Here is a 16,238-nt window from a genome sequence, read left to right as displayed (position 1 = left end):
TGACAATGTCAAAATAAAAAAAATTGCACAGTCTTACTTCACTGCCTATACTTGTTCAGTTATTTGAATGTCTCCTGATAGTTAAAAATGCACGACAGCAGGATGGCGTGCCACTCGTCTGACCTGTACACTGGAGGCATTTAGTGGAAAGCATGACGTCAGGAACCGCTGATGCAACAAGGAGAGCCTGATGCCCTGTCAACGCTCAAATATTTCATTTGTAACGTCATGTGAAAGTATCTCCCTCACACATTCCAATAACCACTGATTGTTTTTTACTTTTCTTCAATGTCAGAACTTTCCTTTAACTGAAAAAAGACAGAAAACCTTTACTACTTCTTGATTTGAATGAAGGCCTAAATCCATTTCAAGGCAGATATCACAGATGTAATATTCATTATCATCTATTCTAAGTCAAATACAAAGATCCTGACAAATCACGAGGGGAAGTTTCGGTTAACAGGTATCACAAGTATGTAATTCAGAGGAGTTCATTTGTGAAAAGATCCTATTCAAGAGTTACACCAGTGACGCAGACCATTAACAGGGAAATGTAGCATAAAAAACTTAATTCTAAGACTAAAAGTTGTCAGCATTTTATTTATTGATTAAAGGTTCAAAAACAAACAATAAAAGAATTAGGAAGACCTTGTGTTTAGACTAACAAAACTGATTCTGCAGTTCACAAAAAGATATCCATCACTGAAATTTATGTGCTACTCTAAAGTCACTGTGTCTAAATAAATCTAATTTTCCTGTTTAATAACTGTAGCTACAGCTGTAATCAATTAATCAACTAGTTGTCAACTATAAAATAAATCGCATACAATTTTGATAATTGATTTAACAGCTTGAGTATTTTTTTACTTAGAAAAAGTACTAATTCTCTGATTGCAACTTCTTAAGTGTGAATATTTTTTTGTTTTCTTTCCTCATCTATGGCAGTAAAATGAACATCTTTTGGTTGAGATTTGAAGACATCACTGTGGTCTTTGAGAAACAATAGCTGACATTTTTCACCAAACAAACAACTAATAAATGAACTGAGAAAATGACTGACAGATGAATCAACAATGGAAATAATCATAAGTTTATTCAGCTTCGTCCTGGCTCTCCAGATGTAGATTGTAAGTATAATCCTGCTGTTGGATGAGCATTTCATGTGGTTTTCTTGTTTATTTGCACTTTCTTCATGTCATTGTTTGAAAAATCGTCGCTGTGGGAAACAACAAAGAAATCCAGACCAGTAACTCACCAAACTGTATGTTTCAGGTTTTACCTAGGATTTTGAACATGCATTCAGGCAAAGCTGCTGTTTTGTTGTTGTTTTTGGTGATTTTAATCATTGCAATGACAGAGCTTCCCTCTTTGCTTGCACCAAAACGATTCCCTTGTCAGTATTTTGAAGGGGACACTGTTGCTGCATCCTGGGATTTTGCACTGCCCAATACAAATGAAACTGGTCAAAGGAAATACACACAAGCAAGAGCGTCTTTAATTTTCTTTATTTGCTTTATAGCAGAATGATAATTAGGTGCAGTCAGACTATTCTGTACTGCAGAATGGTCTGGCTCTGTTAGACTATTCAAGCCTGAATGAGAAACCCTCCAGCTGGTGTCAAACTCACAAAAGTGAAGAAATTTAAAAACCTTGTTTGTTGTTCCAGCATATTTATTGTTCCACAACATTGTCATGGGACATAAACAGCTACTGGTGTTCCAGCTGGATGTCTCCTTTAAATAGTTTGTTGTCAGTACAGTGATAATGCTCTTAAACAAACACCCTGCAGGGTTTGGGCAGCTTTTTAAAAAACCGTTAACTAGCTTAGCTAAGCTAGCGGTGAGAAATAGTATTTTAAACTAAATATATGCTACTAAATCTCTGTAATCAGCTGGATGGGGTTGCCAACTGCCGGTTAAATATTAAATAAGTTAAATTGTGTTTTTGGCACTTCCCTCAGGAGGACTTTACTAACTGCATTTTTAGCTTAACTTCTCCCCAAAACCGGTGCAGCTGCAGTTTAGCTAGGCGACGCTCGGTGTTCTCTCCACCATATCACCTGCTCCATTCCTCGGTTAGACAAGCCCCTGCCTGCTGCTGTGTTACCCCCCTGAGAACAGCTCACACCCTGGCTATAAAACCCTCCTACCGGCACACACATGGGCTGGCTTATATGCGGAAGTTTCAGTTCCGCGCAGTCCACTTCTTCGAAGCAGAGAACCGACGGAGTAAAGTCACGCTTGTCTCTCTCTCAAACACCGAACCCGGCTTCACAAGGCGAGGTGAGTCCTGCTGTTCCTCGTATCTGAGCAAATATTTAAAACAGAAACTCAGGGAAAGTTGCTGCTTTTATTCCAGTGTTCTTTGGAACAAAGTTGCCATTAAAAACTTAGCGAAATGTGTTGCTAGTCTTGACTATAAGTTTCCCGAGAGTTTATGTTCTCATGCTGCTTTTAGCAAAGCTCCACTTTGATTTAAGTGTTTTCTTTTTTTGAAGTTACAAGTCTGTCTGTAAATTTAATTAATACTATCAGACATGTGTTTTCTGTCACACCCACTGAGGCAAATTCAGCCTCTCCAACACTTTTGAGAGGAAGACCTGTGCTATTATGATTAAAAGCAGAAAAGTGACAGTGTTAGGTTCTCTCTGTTATTCACATTATATTAAATAATCTAGACTTACACACTCTGACGCTAAATTAAAAATAGGCATTTGAAAAGCTGCTTGTGACAAAAATACAGACGTTGCTTTAGATTAAACACGTGCTACCAGCCTGGGGGTAAAAAGTGAGCATCCCATAAAATCAAGCTTGTGGAACGAGTTGTCCCAGTGACAGCAGTTAAGATGGGAAGAGAATAGAATAGAATCACTTTATTCATAATAAATAATATTGAAGGATGCAGGCTTTCACGTGATGTAATCCGACAAGAAATCTAACGTCACATTAAATAATACTTATTCAAGTATTGACAAATGTCCTCATTCACTTTGTTTTCACTGACAGTTGTCTAGTGACGTACAATATGTTGTAAAAGTGAACTGTGAGTCAACACATCCTGTGATGATGTCACCAGCCAACAGTGTCTGCTGAAATGCTGTGAAATGAGAACGACAATGAGCTTTAAGCCTCTGAAAGGCACATTTTACACCCTATTTTCACCTCAACTGAGAGCTGTTTTTTCCTTCTTTTCACGACCGAGATGTTAAATTAAGGAAACGTGACAGCTGTAGTTGGACACGTGCAGTGGAAAAGGCAACAAGGTCAGAGTGGTGACGACATTTCCATCAAATGGAGGTGACCTGTGTTTGATTTAGTGCTTTGTGATACTGGGGAAAAAAATTATATTGAGTATTTGGTTTTCTGCAATATATAGAAATATGATAAACAAGCTTTGAATAACTGTTTGGGAAGAGTTAATCATTGTAGAATGATTGGAATTGGAGTGGATTTGTACCCAAAATATTTTTAAAAAGATGAAAAGAATATTTGGAACCTTCATCATGCAGTGTAGCATTGGAAGGCATCTAAAATATATATATTTTTTCCTTTAGATGACTTTCACATCCGATTTTTTTTACTGGTCATAAGCAGAGGTGACTTAAACGGTCAAACAAATTAATTGTGTTGCCTCATGTTACTCTTGTTTTTTGGTCAACATCCTCCTTTCTGGCAAGTGATATCTTCCCATACAACTAATTTTCAGTTTCTTTCTTTTCAGTGTTTCTCTCCTGATTGTCCCCACTGATTTTGCTGTGTGCCTGTAGAATCTGCATGTCAACCAACTTTATGTCTTATGAATAAAGCTCAAAAAATAAACTCCGTATTTCCAAGAACCCTTAAAGGTAGTACATGATGTGTTATCAGACTTCTCTTGAAGGTTAGTCATGGAAAATGAGCCCTTTTCTTTCGCGTGTAGCAGCAAAAAAAGTTGCAGCACAATGTGTTTTAGTTAACTTCCCAGTGATGTCAGCATTGCGCATACACACATCGAAATGTGGATGCTGAAAGAGTATATTGTGTAGCCTTAGTGTGATTCCATGAAATTATTTTGATTTTCCACCACACCCAGGGAAGTTAGCGTGCTTTTCGAAATGTACCTACTGAGCAAGCTTCTTTTATATAACCAGACATGACAAGATCAAGCAAAAGATCATATCACTGATCATAGCCTGTGTGTCTTACTGCTAATAATTCTATTAGTCTCACTATGATTTGGAGTTTTAATTTAGTTTTTCATTCTAAAACCAGACATTTAAGTTCAATATCAGACAATTTAGACAGTCTGCCTACTAATTAGATCAAACAAATTAAAATGACGTCTACCACACAAGCATTAAAGTGTCTGAACCTGTAGTTTTTGGTGTGGAAGTGCTGAAATATTTAGAAGAATAAAGTGCCATAATGATAGAAACTTGCAAGATAAGGCCCAAGTGGAAAATAACTAGGATTAGGCTGTGACTAGCTGAGTGAAGGGTTTGTGTGAATGCTGCTGATAAATTTGTCTGCACAGCTCAACTGTTTTCCTCTGTTTGAGAACACTACGAGGTGTGTCTCCTCATGTCTATGCATGATATCATTGGGGATTGCAAAACAAGCAGGGACATGAGATGAGCCTAATGTTTGTTCTCTCCATATTAGGGAATGCTATTGATGTGTGTGTCTAGCATGTCTTGAGTCATTGCGATCCAAATTTCAGCAATTTGTTCTGTGTCTTTAATGACACGTCCCAGATGACGGTGAAACCCAATACCGAGAGAATATGTTGTACAACTGAGCAATTCAGTGCTGTGAATCCCCCACGGGTTTCTTTCAACAATGGGAAACATGTACTCTGCTCTCTTTACTCGAAGATCTTTGCATAAAGCAAACTATTTGTGTTTGCTGTGTCCTGTTACAACATGGGTAGTTTGTCACCGTTGGCAGCTCAAAGGTGTGAATGCAAATGAAAACAACACTTGCCAAAGCATGAAAGATGCGGTTTAGTTGTTTGTTTTGAGATTAGGAAAGCAGCAGCGTTGATGTCCTAGTTTTTAGAACATTATCAGTGTGTTTAGTTGCACTGTGTTGCAATAACAATTCAAATACTTTGTAGTTGCTGTTTAGTAAGACTTAATGCAAAGACATATCTTAAATAATGCTGCAATTTAACAATTTCATATAGAAACGTATTAATTTCTTGATGGTTGTGTGGGTAATATATTGGGTTAGGCCTTTTATTTTTCCTAAAATCAAACTTCTTGGCTCACCTCAAGCCAAGGTCACCCTGAGGAGGGAGACAGCTGTTTTAAATAGTTTTGTCTTAATATAGACTTGCATATTCTGCGTGTGTGAGTTTGGCTATGTTAGTTTGATTGTGTGCTCTAGAGTAGCGTTACATTGGATCTCACACTTAAAAATGTATGAAAATCACTGTGTTAGACACTTTTCAAGCAAAATGCATTGGAATTTTACACGCAGAGTTCAAAATTAATCAAGAGAGGTCTTTGGGCATCCAACAATGGCTTTCCTAAATGTTTCACTATTTAGTTTGCAATCCTTTCACTTCCAGAGCTGCTTGACGACATCTGTGCATTGACCAGCTTCTGTAACAGTGATGATGAAGGTTTCCTCCATTTTTTAGCCAGCAAAGCTTCACTTCATCCACATAAGAGCTGACGCTTTTCCTCCGTGGTGTCCCATAGGTTCTTCAAGGGATTTGGATCAGAGCTCTGGAAGAAGGCACTTATTTTCTTCTGGGTGAATCATTGTTTAAACAGTGCTTTGCTTAAAGATCCACTTCTTTCAGTTGATGAATTTTCGGGTGGATTTCTATGAGTGTGGATCCAAAACACTACGATAGCCTTTAGAGTTCTTAATTCCATCGATTAAAAACAAGTCACACTAGTGAACAAAAACAGCCGCTGACTGTACATTTCTTCCACTGGTTTGGTCCACACAGACTCTCTGCTATCTGATCCATGTACGTTGATTTTGGATTCATTTGAAAATAATACACCTCCAAAAGCTGCCGACTTTCCATGTATGTTCTTAACCAAATTTCATTTTATGAATGGTTTCCATCATATTGCTTTCCCTCTGCACCCTTAATTTGACTAGTGTGTGAACTCAGTTGTATCTGTGAATTGTCGTTGAACTCTGATACTCTCCGTAGCGCTCTTTCTCACTTCCTGGTTTCACTTCCAGTTATGCTGTCCAATCTGCTGCTGGTCTTTCTAGGTCTGTTAGTGCTGTCTGTCGCCTCTCTCAAGTGCTGTTTATTTAAACTTTTTGACAATATACAACTATGGAGGATAAAAAATTTTGTTTGTTGCTGACCTGATGGAGTCCTTTTACTGTTTTTTGCTTAAACCAATAATGTTTGCTCTTTTTGAGCTCCCACATCACTACAGTTAGTGATAGATATGTTCACTAAATTTCAAACATTTTTTTTTTTTGCCATTTAGAGAGGTATTAACCCACCCTGTTCTCCTTTAGACTTGTTCTAAATGTCTTCTTCTATGCGTCAAAATCCAGTTTATCTAACAATTTATGGGAACTTTATGAACTCCATGGAAGGTCACTGATAGTTTATCTGTGCTAAACACTTTATGGAGTCACTGTTTCTCTTCTCTCAATACACTTTCACACGTAGCTGTAATGCTTCCCCTCATTCCTTTTCATTCCCCTTTTTTGTGGCTTCTTTCTTGAAAGAGCTTCTTCCCCTGCAGGTGTGACGGTACGACTGTGTGTAGACCAAAACTACAGCTAGCCAGGTGACCGGCTCCAACAGGTGGTGTTGTGTCCCTGAGGGAATTTGTGATGGCGGCATGACTTATAACCTCAAAAAGACATGCCTCTGGGATGACAAGGGATTATTATTATTCATGAAATACTCAGCAGAAAAGTATGGAATGCACTGGCCAGCTCACAAATGTGTGAATATTTCTTTTTAGTTGTAAGGCAGGTGTTGAACTATTGAATTGCTTACTTCAGAAGGCACATTTTTCAGTCACAGGGACGTGTCCTTAACAAAGTGAAATCCTCTTCACCAAATCCAGTAGTAAAAGAAGGGTTATTAGAGCAGAAAGGATTGCTCCAGAAATCCCTTTCTTCTCCAATTTATTCAGCAGCAGTGCCGGATCTTTAGTTTATTACATGAGAACTAGAAAATCTTTGCTTTCTTTGGTTCTCAGACGCTCTCTAAAGTAAATGCGGACAACCACTAGCAGTGAATCCATCTGTTCAAAGTCGCATGCAGATTTGCTGCTAGATTTCCCCTTCTCTGTGTAATTAAAATGCACTCTGTGTGACATATAATGTTTCAGGGTTCGCCTTTGATGTCATGTTTTCATGTCAACAGTCAGCCTTCCTGTTGGGGTAGAGCAAAGGTGATATATTTCCACAGGATCTGAGTCCTTTTTTAAGTTTTTTTAAGTAGGCCACACAGTTGAAAATCAGATTCTCTTTCTTTCAGACACACTAGAATTCTTCAAATATTGCGCACAAGTCTTCCCAGTTATCAATCTAATAATGTACTAGATCCAAAGATGTCACTGATTTAACCTCAGAATTGCTTCCAGTAAATAGCTTGCAGCTTCAGTGTTTTAGGGAAAAAGGAATGCATGTGAAACCCAATAGTGCATGAAATATTTCACTGCGCCAAATAAGCTTTGGTGTCTTCTCACTATCCTTTTCATTTCTGTGCACAGGAAACTGTATTTGTAAGCACCTATGTGATTGTGGTTTTATATTTAGCTGCTGAGATGAAAGTGATGGCAATGCAAAACAAGTTGACAAAGAAAGTGAGTTGGCAGTGAACTGAGGCTGAGCTCTAACAAGTCTCTGGCCATCCAGGGTGTGTCTTGTCTTTGCTTTGTCCCCCAACAGGCCCACCACCACAGTTGTTTAAGGAAAGTCCAATACTCACTCGTACAGACTAGGGATTAATATGGGTTTCAGCAAGATGTGAAACACACGACATTTTCATCTCTCGTCTCTCAATTACCAGCTCTAAACCTCAGGAATGAGCGGTTTAGTTGACCATGTCTTACTGGGAAGATAAATAACTAAAATTTGCCCAGTCTTTTGAAAAACGAGGAGTGATGATGCCTTTGCCTTGCAATGCTCACTTTTCAAAATGCTTCACTCCCCTCTGTTTTGCTTTTTGAACCTCTATGTGTAAAGACATTATGATCACAATCAGCGTGTTTTGCAGTTTGTAAAATTATGCTGCTGTTTATATTGCAATAAGCAAAAATATAGTAGCTCCACATTCTCTTGTTTTTTCCCACAAGAATGTAGTTGTCTTAAGCAGCGGTTTCGGTGAGAGAACACCGACATGATGGGTCCAAAGTGCAGTTTCAGATCGCTGATCTGAGCTTTTCAAAGTAAACAGAAGATTATGAGTGATTACATAATAGAAACATTTCCGACTTCTTTCTTTAACTACTGCGGGTTATTTTTAGCTCCATTTGTGACTTGCTGGTATATTAGTACCATTTTATGCTTTCTAAAAAGCATGAAATATATTACTTCAGTCCAGCGTATTTATCCACCAGCACTTAAGATGTTGTACTCTAAACAATACATCACTGGCTCCCTTTTACTCTTACTGTGGAGAGCATTGCTCAGGACCTGAGACTTGCTCCAAAGCTAATGGCAGAGAACTAGCAGCTACACAAGAGGACTGTTAATAGACTGTTGAACTTCACTTTCATTATGATAAAGGTTATAAAGCCCTGAGTCTGACAGCTGAACTGAAAGGTCTGGCTACAAGTTAATAGATGACAAACAGGCAGAGTCATTATTCTTTACACTGTCTTTAATATACATTTTTCCTGTTGTCAATTTAATTTGCATTCAGTGTTGTATTTTATATATTTTGTTTTGGCAATGTGGAGTTTTTCTCTTGTGGAATTGTATCCCTATTTGATTTAATGCAAAATAGAGTGTAAAATATCTGTTCTTCTGTTTTAAGGTGCATCATGAGCAGCAACTACAGCGTCACCCTGCCTGGCCCTGGCCCCTGGGGCTTCAGACTGCAAGGAGGAAAGGACTTCTGTCTGCCCCTCACCATCTCACGGGTGGGTGGAAAACACACACACACACACACACACACACACACACACACACACACACACACACACCTTTTATGTGTCCTTCGCTTCATGACAGTCACCTCAGAGGAATGCTGTTCATGCTCATTATGCCATTTGCCTTGTTGGTGATGAAAGTACGATTCGTCTGTGTGACACTCGCTGCTGGATTTAGACAACTTCTTTAACAGTTCATGGCTCTGTCGCTCAGTGTCCCGTGGCCTTTACCTTCCTTCTGTCAAGGCTGTGCCTGTTGTCAAAATATTGTTACGTAACATTATTTGGACCACAACACACAATCTGTCAATTTGAAGAACCCCCTCGAATCTTTCTAATGGCCACGCAGGATATATTTGGAGGATGAAGCCAATAGCTGTTAACGGCTCATGTCAGTTTGGTCATTCTGATGAGGGATAGTGCTAAGTGTCCTGGCCTTTCCCCTGGTATTTGTCCTGATCTGAGACACAGGAGACTATGTGTGCTTTGTCTGCAGTGGAAGCATCAGAACCTGTCCTTAAATGGTCCAACTGACTGAAACTGTAGAAAGCCACAGTGGTTGTGTAATAACTATTTGGGACTTTGGACCACATAAATTCAGACTGGACTTACCAGGTTCTTCCGAACCCTGAGCTCACTGCTGGATGGCTTGTTGATTAAAAAACGGGCCTGTTTATGAGACAGGCCGAGGCTTTAGCCTATAAACAGCCACAGTCTTTATGTACGTAGTGTAACAGCATTCTGTGCAAAACACTGTGGTTGCTGCAAAAACTAAAGAAAGTCCTGAGTGCAGCTCACAATCTGTAAAGTAGCAGTCTCTGTCAGCCCAAGGATGTCTCTATGTCTCTCTGAAGTGTCTCTATTATCCGAGCATTTCTCCTTGTCAAGTAGGATTAAAAGTTGGCAGCTTGTCCTCCCCCAGTGCAGCCGCTAGTGCTATGAGTACATCTCCGGCTTCTGCAGAATGAGCAGTGTCATTTATTTCCCACTCCACTTCCTGTTATGAAACTGTAATCTTGATGTCATGTCCAAGGTCAGCCGCTCTGCCACTCTGTTTATTTGTTGCTGGCTGGATCGCTTACAGAATTTTGAGTGTCATGTGGTGAGAGAAATGACTTTTCTTTTGTAGAAACACGACCGTGTGTGTTGGGATATAGTTCCTCTAAGAGTATTAAAAGGACGGCATAGCTTCCCAGACTATTTTTGTGTCTTGCCATTATGATAATATTGGTATGCAGGACATTATGTCTTCAGTGGAGCTCTTGTCATGTCTTAAAACCAACACGAGTGAAGCACGCCCACATGTGTAACTTGATCAGATACTAGAGCACCTTCATATTTCATTTACTTTTATTTGTTTGAGCCCATAAAAACTGTAAAACCAACAAAATAACAATCCAACTCCAGTTTAATAGCTTTAAAAAAAACGTTGTGTCTGAAACATAATCGCTAAAAGCCTGAACTTGTTTTGCCTCCTCCAGTCATTTATTTATGTATGTATAAAGCACTTCCTTCTATTATATCCATAAATCTGTATTGTGTGAACTATATACTGTACATCTACACAGCTGCATGCATCATTGTATGAACTACATACATCACAATATACCATATCGCTTTTATTGTTTAAAATAATATATCATATATATTCATATTCTTTCATTCAACATTGCATAAAAGAAAGTTAATGACAACTTGCATAGGTTATAGTTGTCATATTAACCCCACTACCTTACATATATTATTGTACTTAAATCAACATCTGTTAATAACATCACAAAGCAGTTTAACTTTATATTCCTATGATCTACAAATAAAAAAATTCTGACATTAATTTCACATTGCAATTTTACTATTAGACAGAAATATGTTCTTAAAATCATGATAAAAACACAAGCTTTTTCAGTTATAAAAATGAAAAGTGGACTGATATTTGTGAGGATGTGCTATGTCATATTTTACGAGAGCAGAACGTAAAACGAGACAGGTGAGTTGGAAAAATTATCCCAAAAGCCTTGAAAGGGCAAGTCGAGGAAACTCGCGAGTGCATGTAATGTGGTCGTCTCGACAAGCTAGTTTTTATGGGATTTGGTGGCGGGTAGCTGCTCCATGGGCCGTGAAAGTGTTGAATAGTCCTTGTGTCCACCAGCAGTCCTGTGTTGAGTCATTTGTGGTGTGAAGCATGCCGTAGTACCGCTAAACCAGCAGCACGACTCACAGCTCCTCATTCCATCACATTATTGGTGAGTGTCATTATTTTTGTCCCAGCACATGACCGGTGAATGGCTCGGGTTTCTTGTTATTGTCCAGATGCCAGGAATAAGCCTAACCTTTTTGTCTACAAGAATCCTAAGGTCACAAATGTCACAGTCAACATAATACATGCTGGAGGTTTCCTGACTGTGTCGTGGCAAAGCTGAAATGTTTCTATATTCAGTTTTGATACCTGCATTTGGTTAAATTTGCCAGGTTATAGTCAGATCTGTCAGTACTCAATGCAAGTAATCTGTAATGATTGCTGTATCTGTAATCAGAGTTACAAAGTAAAGACTTAGTTATGTGGTACATCTGTGGAAACATCTGCCAGCAGTTTAACCATTATTTCAGTTCCTTCATTAGATGAGTGAAGAGAAAATTGTGTTGACCGCAGGCTTATTTTAAGGTTCATTAGAGACCTGCAATGTTAAAAAGACTTGCTTTGCAGGAAAGAATACACATCTGATTATATCACACTAAAGCTTCTATTTATTTTTTCTTCGATGGATGGGATTGCTGTGGTATAATGACTTTGCACATGTTTACCATATGTAACTGATCCCAAAATTATACACAGAATATAAGGTTAGTCACAAGACAACCACAGCGTAATATCCTGATGCCTTTTTTTGGATTTTTTTGGCTTTGGTTGTTGTAGTAACACTAAATTAAAGCATGAGGTGGAGTACATACTATAATTCTATGGGATATTAGATTGGATGTCACAGCATGAATAGCGTACCTCAAATACACAAAAGTCATCATAACTTCACAAACAAATTAGGACCGAAATAAATGCCACTTCTAAACAGTGTCCAACTTCATCTGTGAGTAATTTATTTTATGAACATCAAATGGGATTGCACCACATTGTAAACTAAAGAGTTATTATGTTAAGAAGATGTGCATTTCATCACAGAAGACTGAATGATGTCATTTATTCTATCGTACATGTTGTATGTAACCTTAAAGCAATTCTATTGTTTGCTACAAGTGGGACCACCCAATACTATGTGATGATTTATAGAGGAAGCACTCAATTATGTGCATTATTTGTGAGGGTGCTTCTCTTTCTGTTCCCCTGCACTATTTCCGTCCTTGTAGTCTGTGGTTATTCCAGTTCCTTTTAGGCATTTCTTGACAGCTTCCACCTCTAAAAAACACACTTGAATTATCATTATTTGACTGGGATAGCATAAAAGTCGATAAAAAAACTGCATAAACAAGTAACTGTAATTCTGCTATGCATGTTTGTGTGTCAGTGTTTACTCATTGTAGTTCAGCTGGGAGTCAGCACAGTGAATTTTTCCTTTCTTTTCCCACTGATCCCTCACTTCCTCCTCTAGTCTTTCGCATCCTTTTAGATTGTTGTTGTAGTGGCTGGTGATACTTTGTGAAGCTAATTTTAGCTCAGTGTTTGCACTAAGCTGTCTACTGCTAGATGTCTTGTTTTTTAAACATTTAAAGCAACACTTATATTGGATTTTTTTCAGCGTAGTGAAGCTGTTTTGACTCTGAAAGGACAGGAATTGTCACTGTGACAACCGTTGTTCTTGCAAGTATTGTGACTTTAATTTGCACCACAACGTGCTTTACTGTGCTCTTTGATCTAACTTTAAATGTACCCTTTACTCACCAGACATCCCTCTTCACAGACGTTTTCTGAGCCTCTTTAAATCCCGCACATGAATGGCTAACCAAAACTGCAGTTTAATTACTTTTCTGCATACTTTTCACACATCAAAAATTCTAGCAAACAGTGGGGATAACCTCCAGTGACATTCAGCTACCTAAAATGTAATTTCACATCCTAAACACAAATATATTGGGATGTTGTATATTATGTAAGGAAACGCTACAGATATCATTGAAAACCTCACAAACATATTGTAATATTTCCAATAAACTTGTCGTGCAACTTTTTTAAAGCAGTTCTTTGGTCATTGTGCTGCAATGTGTAGTTTTAATAGGAGGGAAAGTTCAGTGTTGAATATTAAATATCACAACATTACATGAAAGCAGCTGTTGAACTGTAATTGCAGGAATCCTTGCAATTGGAGGTAATCTGCCTTTTGAAAATTTGTCATTGATTTACAATTAATACACTGAGAAGTTTGTATTTTGTTAAGCTGCTTGAATAAAGAATAATCTGTCTGACATTAAACCATAACTTCTGCTTCAGCTCAGGTCCAGAAAAAATAAAAGCAAGCTGTAAAAAAACTCCCCTGGTATTTTCGGGAACCATTGAAACAGATACCTTTTGGTCTGTGCTGCACAACTGCAACATAGTTTGTGCTTTTTATAAATCTGTCTCCTGTATAAATTCTCCTGAGCACCTTTACATGGAATAATGACAAACCTGAGAAGTTTTACCAGTATTTCTCATCTTCATGAATATGTACGATAAAATGCACTTCACAAGGTACTTTTTTTTTTAAACAGTCTGTAAAATACGCAGGGTACTGGAGATGTGTTGAGGTTACAGATGGGTTTGGTCGAAATTTATCTGTAGTATGTGTTTGATCCCAGTGTGATCTCCCTGGTGTCTGTCTCCACTTGCATTGCGAGCATCTGCTTCCTGTCTTTTTCATGTATATGGCAGAGCTACAAAGAATAATGAATCAATCATACTTTTTTTTTTGGAAAAAGAGAAATCCACTGATGCGATAAACCACTGTACGTGATCATCCTCATGGTTGCAGCTTGGACCGCCAACAGTGATAAGAAACTTTCCATGTTTAAAGCATTATAAAGTCTTTTGCACAACTGTCTGGATTAAAGTGCTGTATAAATGCAGTCAGTTTACCGTTGTCTGTTCGTTTTTCAGGGCTTTTAGAAGTTCCGATCTTTGCGTTTATGATTCAGCTTTTGGAAAGCAATGAAACATTATGTTCTGCGAGTAGGAAAGCCTTTTTGTGTCCGTCATGTCATTATTACGCAGAACAGATGAGGCTACTATCCAGGCAGTAGGTGAAACGTACCACTTATCTTATCATTAGCTGAATAGAAATACAAAAAGGCCCAGAAAACTATGCAGGAGGGTTGCATGAACCGTGGATGGAGGTGAGGTGGAAACCAGCCCTGGCACTTGGCTCAGGCCTCACCGTGTCCAACAGCCTTTTCATATCATCTGGCTCAGCAGCGTCAGTCAGCCGGGTTTGTTTCTAAACCTGACTAAAGAGCATTCAGTATTCAGTGCTGCTTTGTGTGTTTTTGTTTGCGTTGTCATGGCGATTTGACTGAGAGCTCCTTATAGGTCTGCCTGGCATCTCGTGTTTTCCAGCGGGCCAGATTGATGTAGTAAGAGACTGGGGTCAAACCATGACAACCGTTTGTCTACCTCTGTTCAAGTGCCCTTAATTGGGATGTTTGGCTTTAGAGAATTAGAGTGCTTACTATTTGGTCCCCTCCCAACTGCTGAATGCTGCTTTTCCATTGCTTTGTACTACTCGTCGCTGTTCCTCCTCACTGTTTGAACAGTTTGTGCAAGGTGTTCCACCTTCTAGTCTCCTGACAAGTAACAGTACTTTATGGCTTCTGCTTGAGCTAACCCAGAGGGCTGCCGTTGATGTACTGTCTAGAGTTCTCTTGACAGATATAAGAGATCCTGTAAAGTTTACAATTTCTCTTTTAACAAGCTTTACTGATGGTTCCTGATGCATGCAGGAACCATATGGTTTAAAATTGCAAGTCGTACATCAGGTTTTCTGACAGATTTAATCAAAAAAGTTGTGTCGTAAACTTGTGCTGTTGCCAGTAGCTGTGAAGTTTATAAGCATGTAAATCTTAGGCACCTTTATAATTACATAGTAGGAGTGGGCCTGTCTGCTTTAGCCTTATGTGTTTGTGATGGCATAATGTTAGGCCTAAGTCTTTTCCATATAAGGTCCTTAATCTTACTCTATCCTACACAGACATGTCATGCATCTCACAGGCCTTCCAACTCTCACCGCAAGACGCTTCCTGTAACATAACTTCTCAGATGTGAAATGACCACAGCCCTCTTCCTTACTCAGTAATTTCACAAAAGGCAGGAAGCTGCACACCGACCAGGATGAAGATGATTACCATCCTCATGATGCCCAAGTGTGATCTTAAATATCTTAAATTACCTTAAATACGTCCAGTTGAGTGGATGCAGAGTTGATAGAAGCACCGTCTTCTTCTCTTTGACTGAAATTTTTCGTATTTGGTGCAACACTGTAACTATAAATCAGTGTTCTAAAAATACGGCATTGATGTGTCTAGTAAATTCCAGTGTATTAGTAGTTTTGGCAGCAGTTTTTTTGCTCCAGTGGAAGGACAGTTTGTGTCATAAATTTAGCCATTTAACACAGCTGCTTTCTCTTTACACAGAATCTCTCAGTCTTGTTTTCACTAATAATAAATCTATTTATTCATCTTTATTTATTCACGTATTGACCAATTAAAGATAAACTGATTGCTGAATAAACATTTTAATCTGAAAAGTATTTAGAATAAACCATTTTCCCCCTTTTATGTCTGTATTTGATTATGACTGTATAACAGATTGATTAAAGACATATGGAAGCAATGGACTGTTTTTCTAGGCTTCAGTTCCGCTTCTTGTGTTTTTACAGTTTGGTACAACATGCCTCTCTTCCATATAGACAAAGATGGACTTTTTCCACAAAGGCATATGAACTAGAAATAAATTAAGTCTACACTTCGGTTTAGGGTTAACTGTAGCTTCAAAATCCTAATATTTATTATGTATAAGGGCTTATCATAATCCTTCAGATGAATATGCCAAGTGTTGTGCAATTTACTGCCTTCAAGCTAAGTTTGTGAGAGCACAGGATTATTACATGTGTAGTGTGGAACAAGCAGTGGTCCTCACCAGTGTGGAGAGGACCACTGTAGCACAGCAGCCACACCATTAAGTGGC

The 16,238-nt window shown here is 38.5% G+C and overlaps 1 protein-coding gene across 2 annotated transcripts in view; it reads left to right on the top strand.

Moving 5' to 3' along the window:
- Window positions 1-2,027: 2,027 nt before the first annotated feature.
- The window catches only part of pdlim5b (PDZ and LIM domain 5b), a 42,298-nt gene continuing 28,087 nt past the window's right edge, over window positions 2,028-16,238 (top strand). The window contains exons 1-2 of one of the 2 annotated variants that reach the window (XM_022215198.2): window positions 2,028-2,282; window positions 8,959-9,064. In XM_022215198.2, the coding sequence (XP_022070890.1) occupies window positions 8,966-9,064 (99 nt within the window). In that variant the 5' untranslated portion in view covers window positions 2,028-2,282; window positions 8,959-8,965. The remainder of the gene's footprint in view (window positions 2,283-8,958; window positions 9,065-16,238) is intronic. The other variant, XM_051938700.1, reaches the window with a different exon arrangement.

The sequence above is a fragment of the Acanthochromis polyacanthus genome, chromosome 18, assembly GCF_021347895.1.
Source record: "Acanthochromis polyacanthus isolate Apoly-LR-REF ecotype Palm Island chromosome 18, KAUST_Apoly_ChrSc, whole genome shotgun sequence".
In the NCBI taxonomy this organism is placed as follows: Eukaryota; Metazoa; Chordata; class Actinopteri; family Pomacentridae; genus Acanthochromis; species Acanthochromis polyacanthus.
Note: the sequence above shows the minus strand (reverse complement) of the source record. Positions and strands in the feature narration are given on the sequence as shown.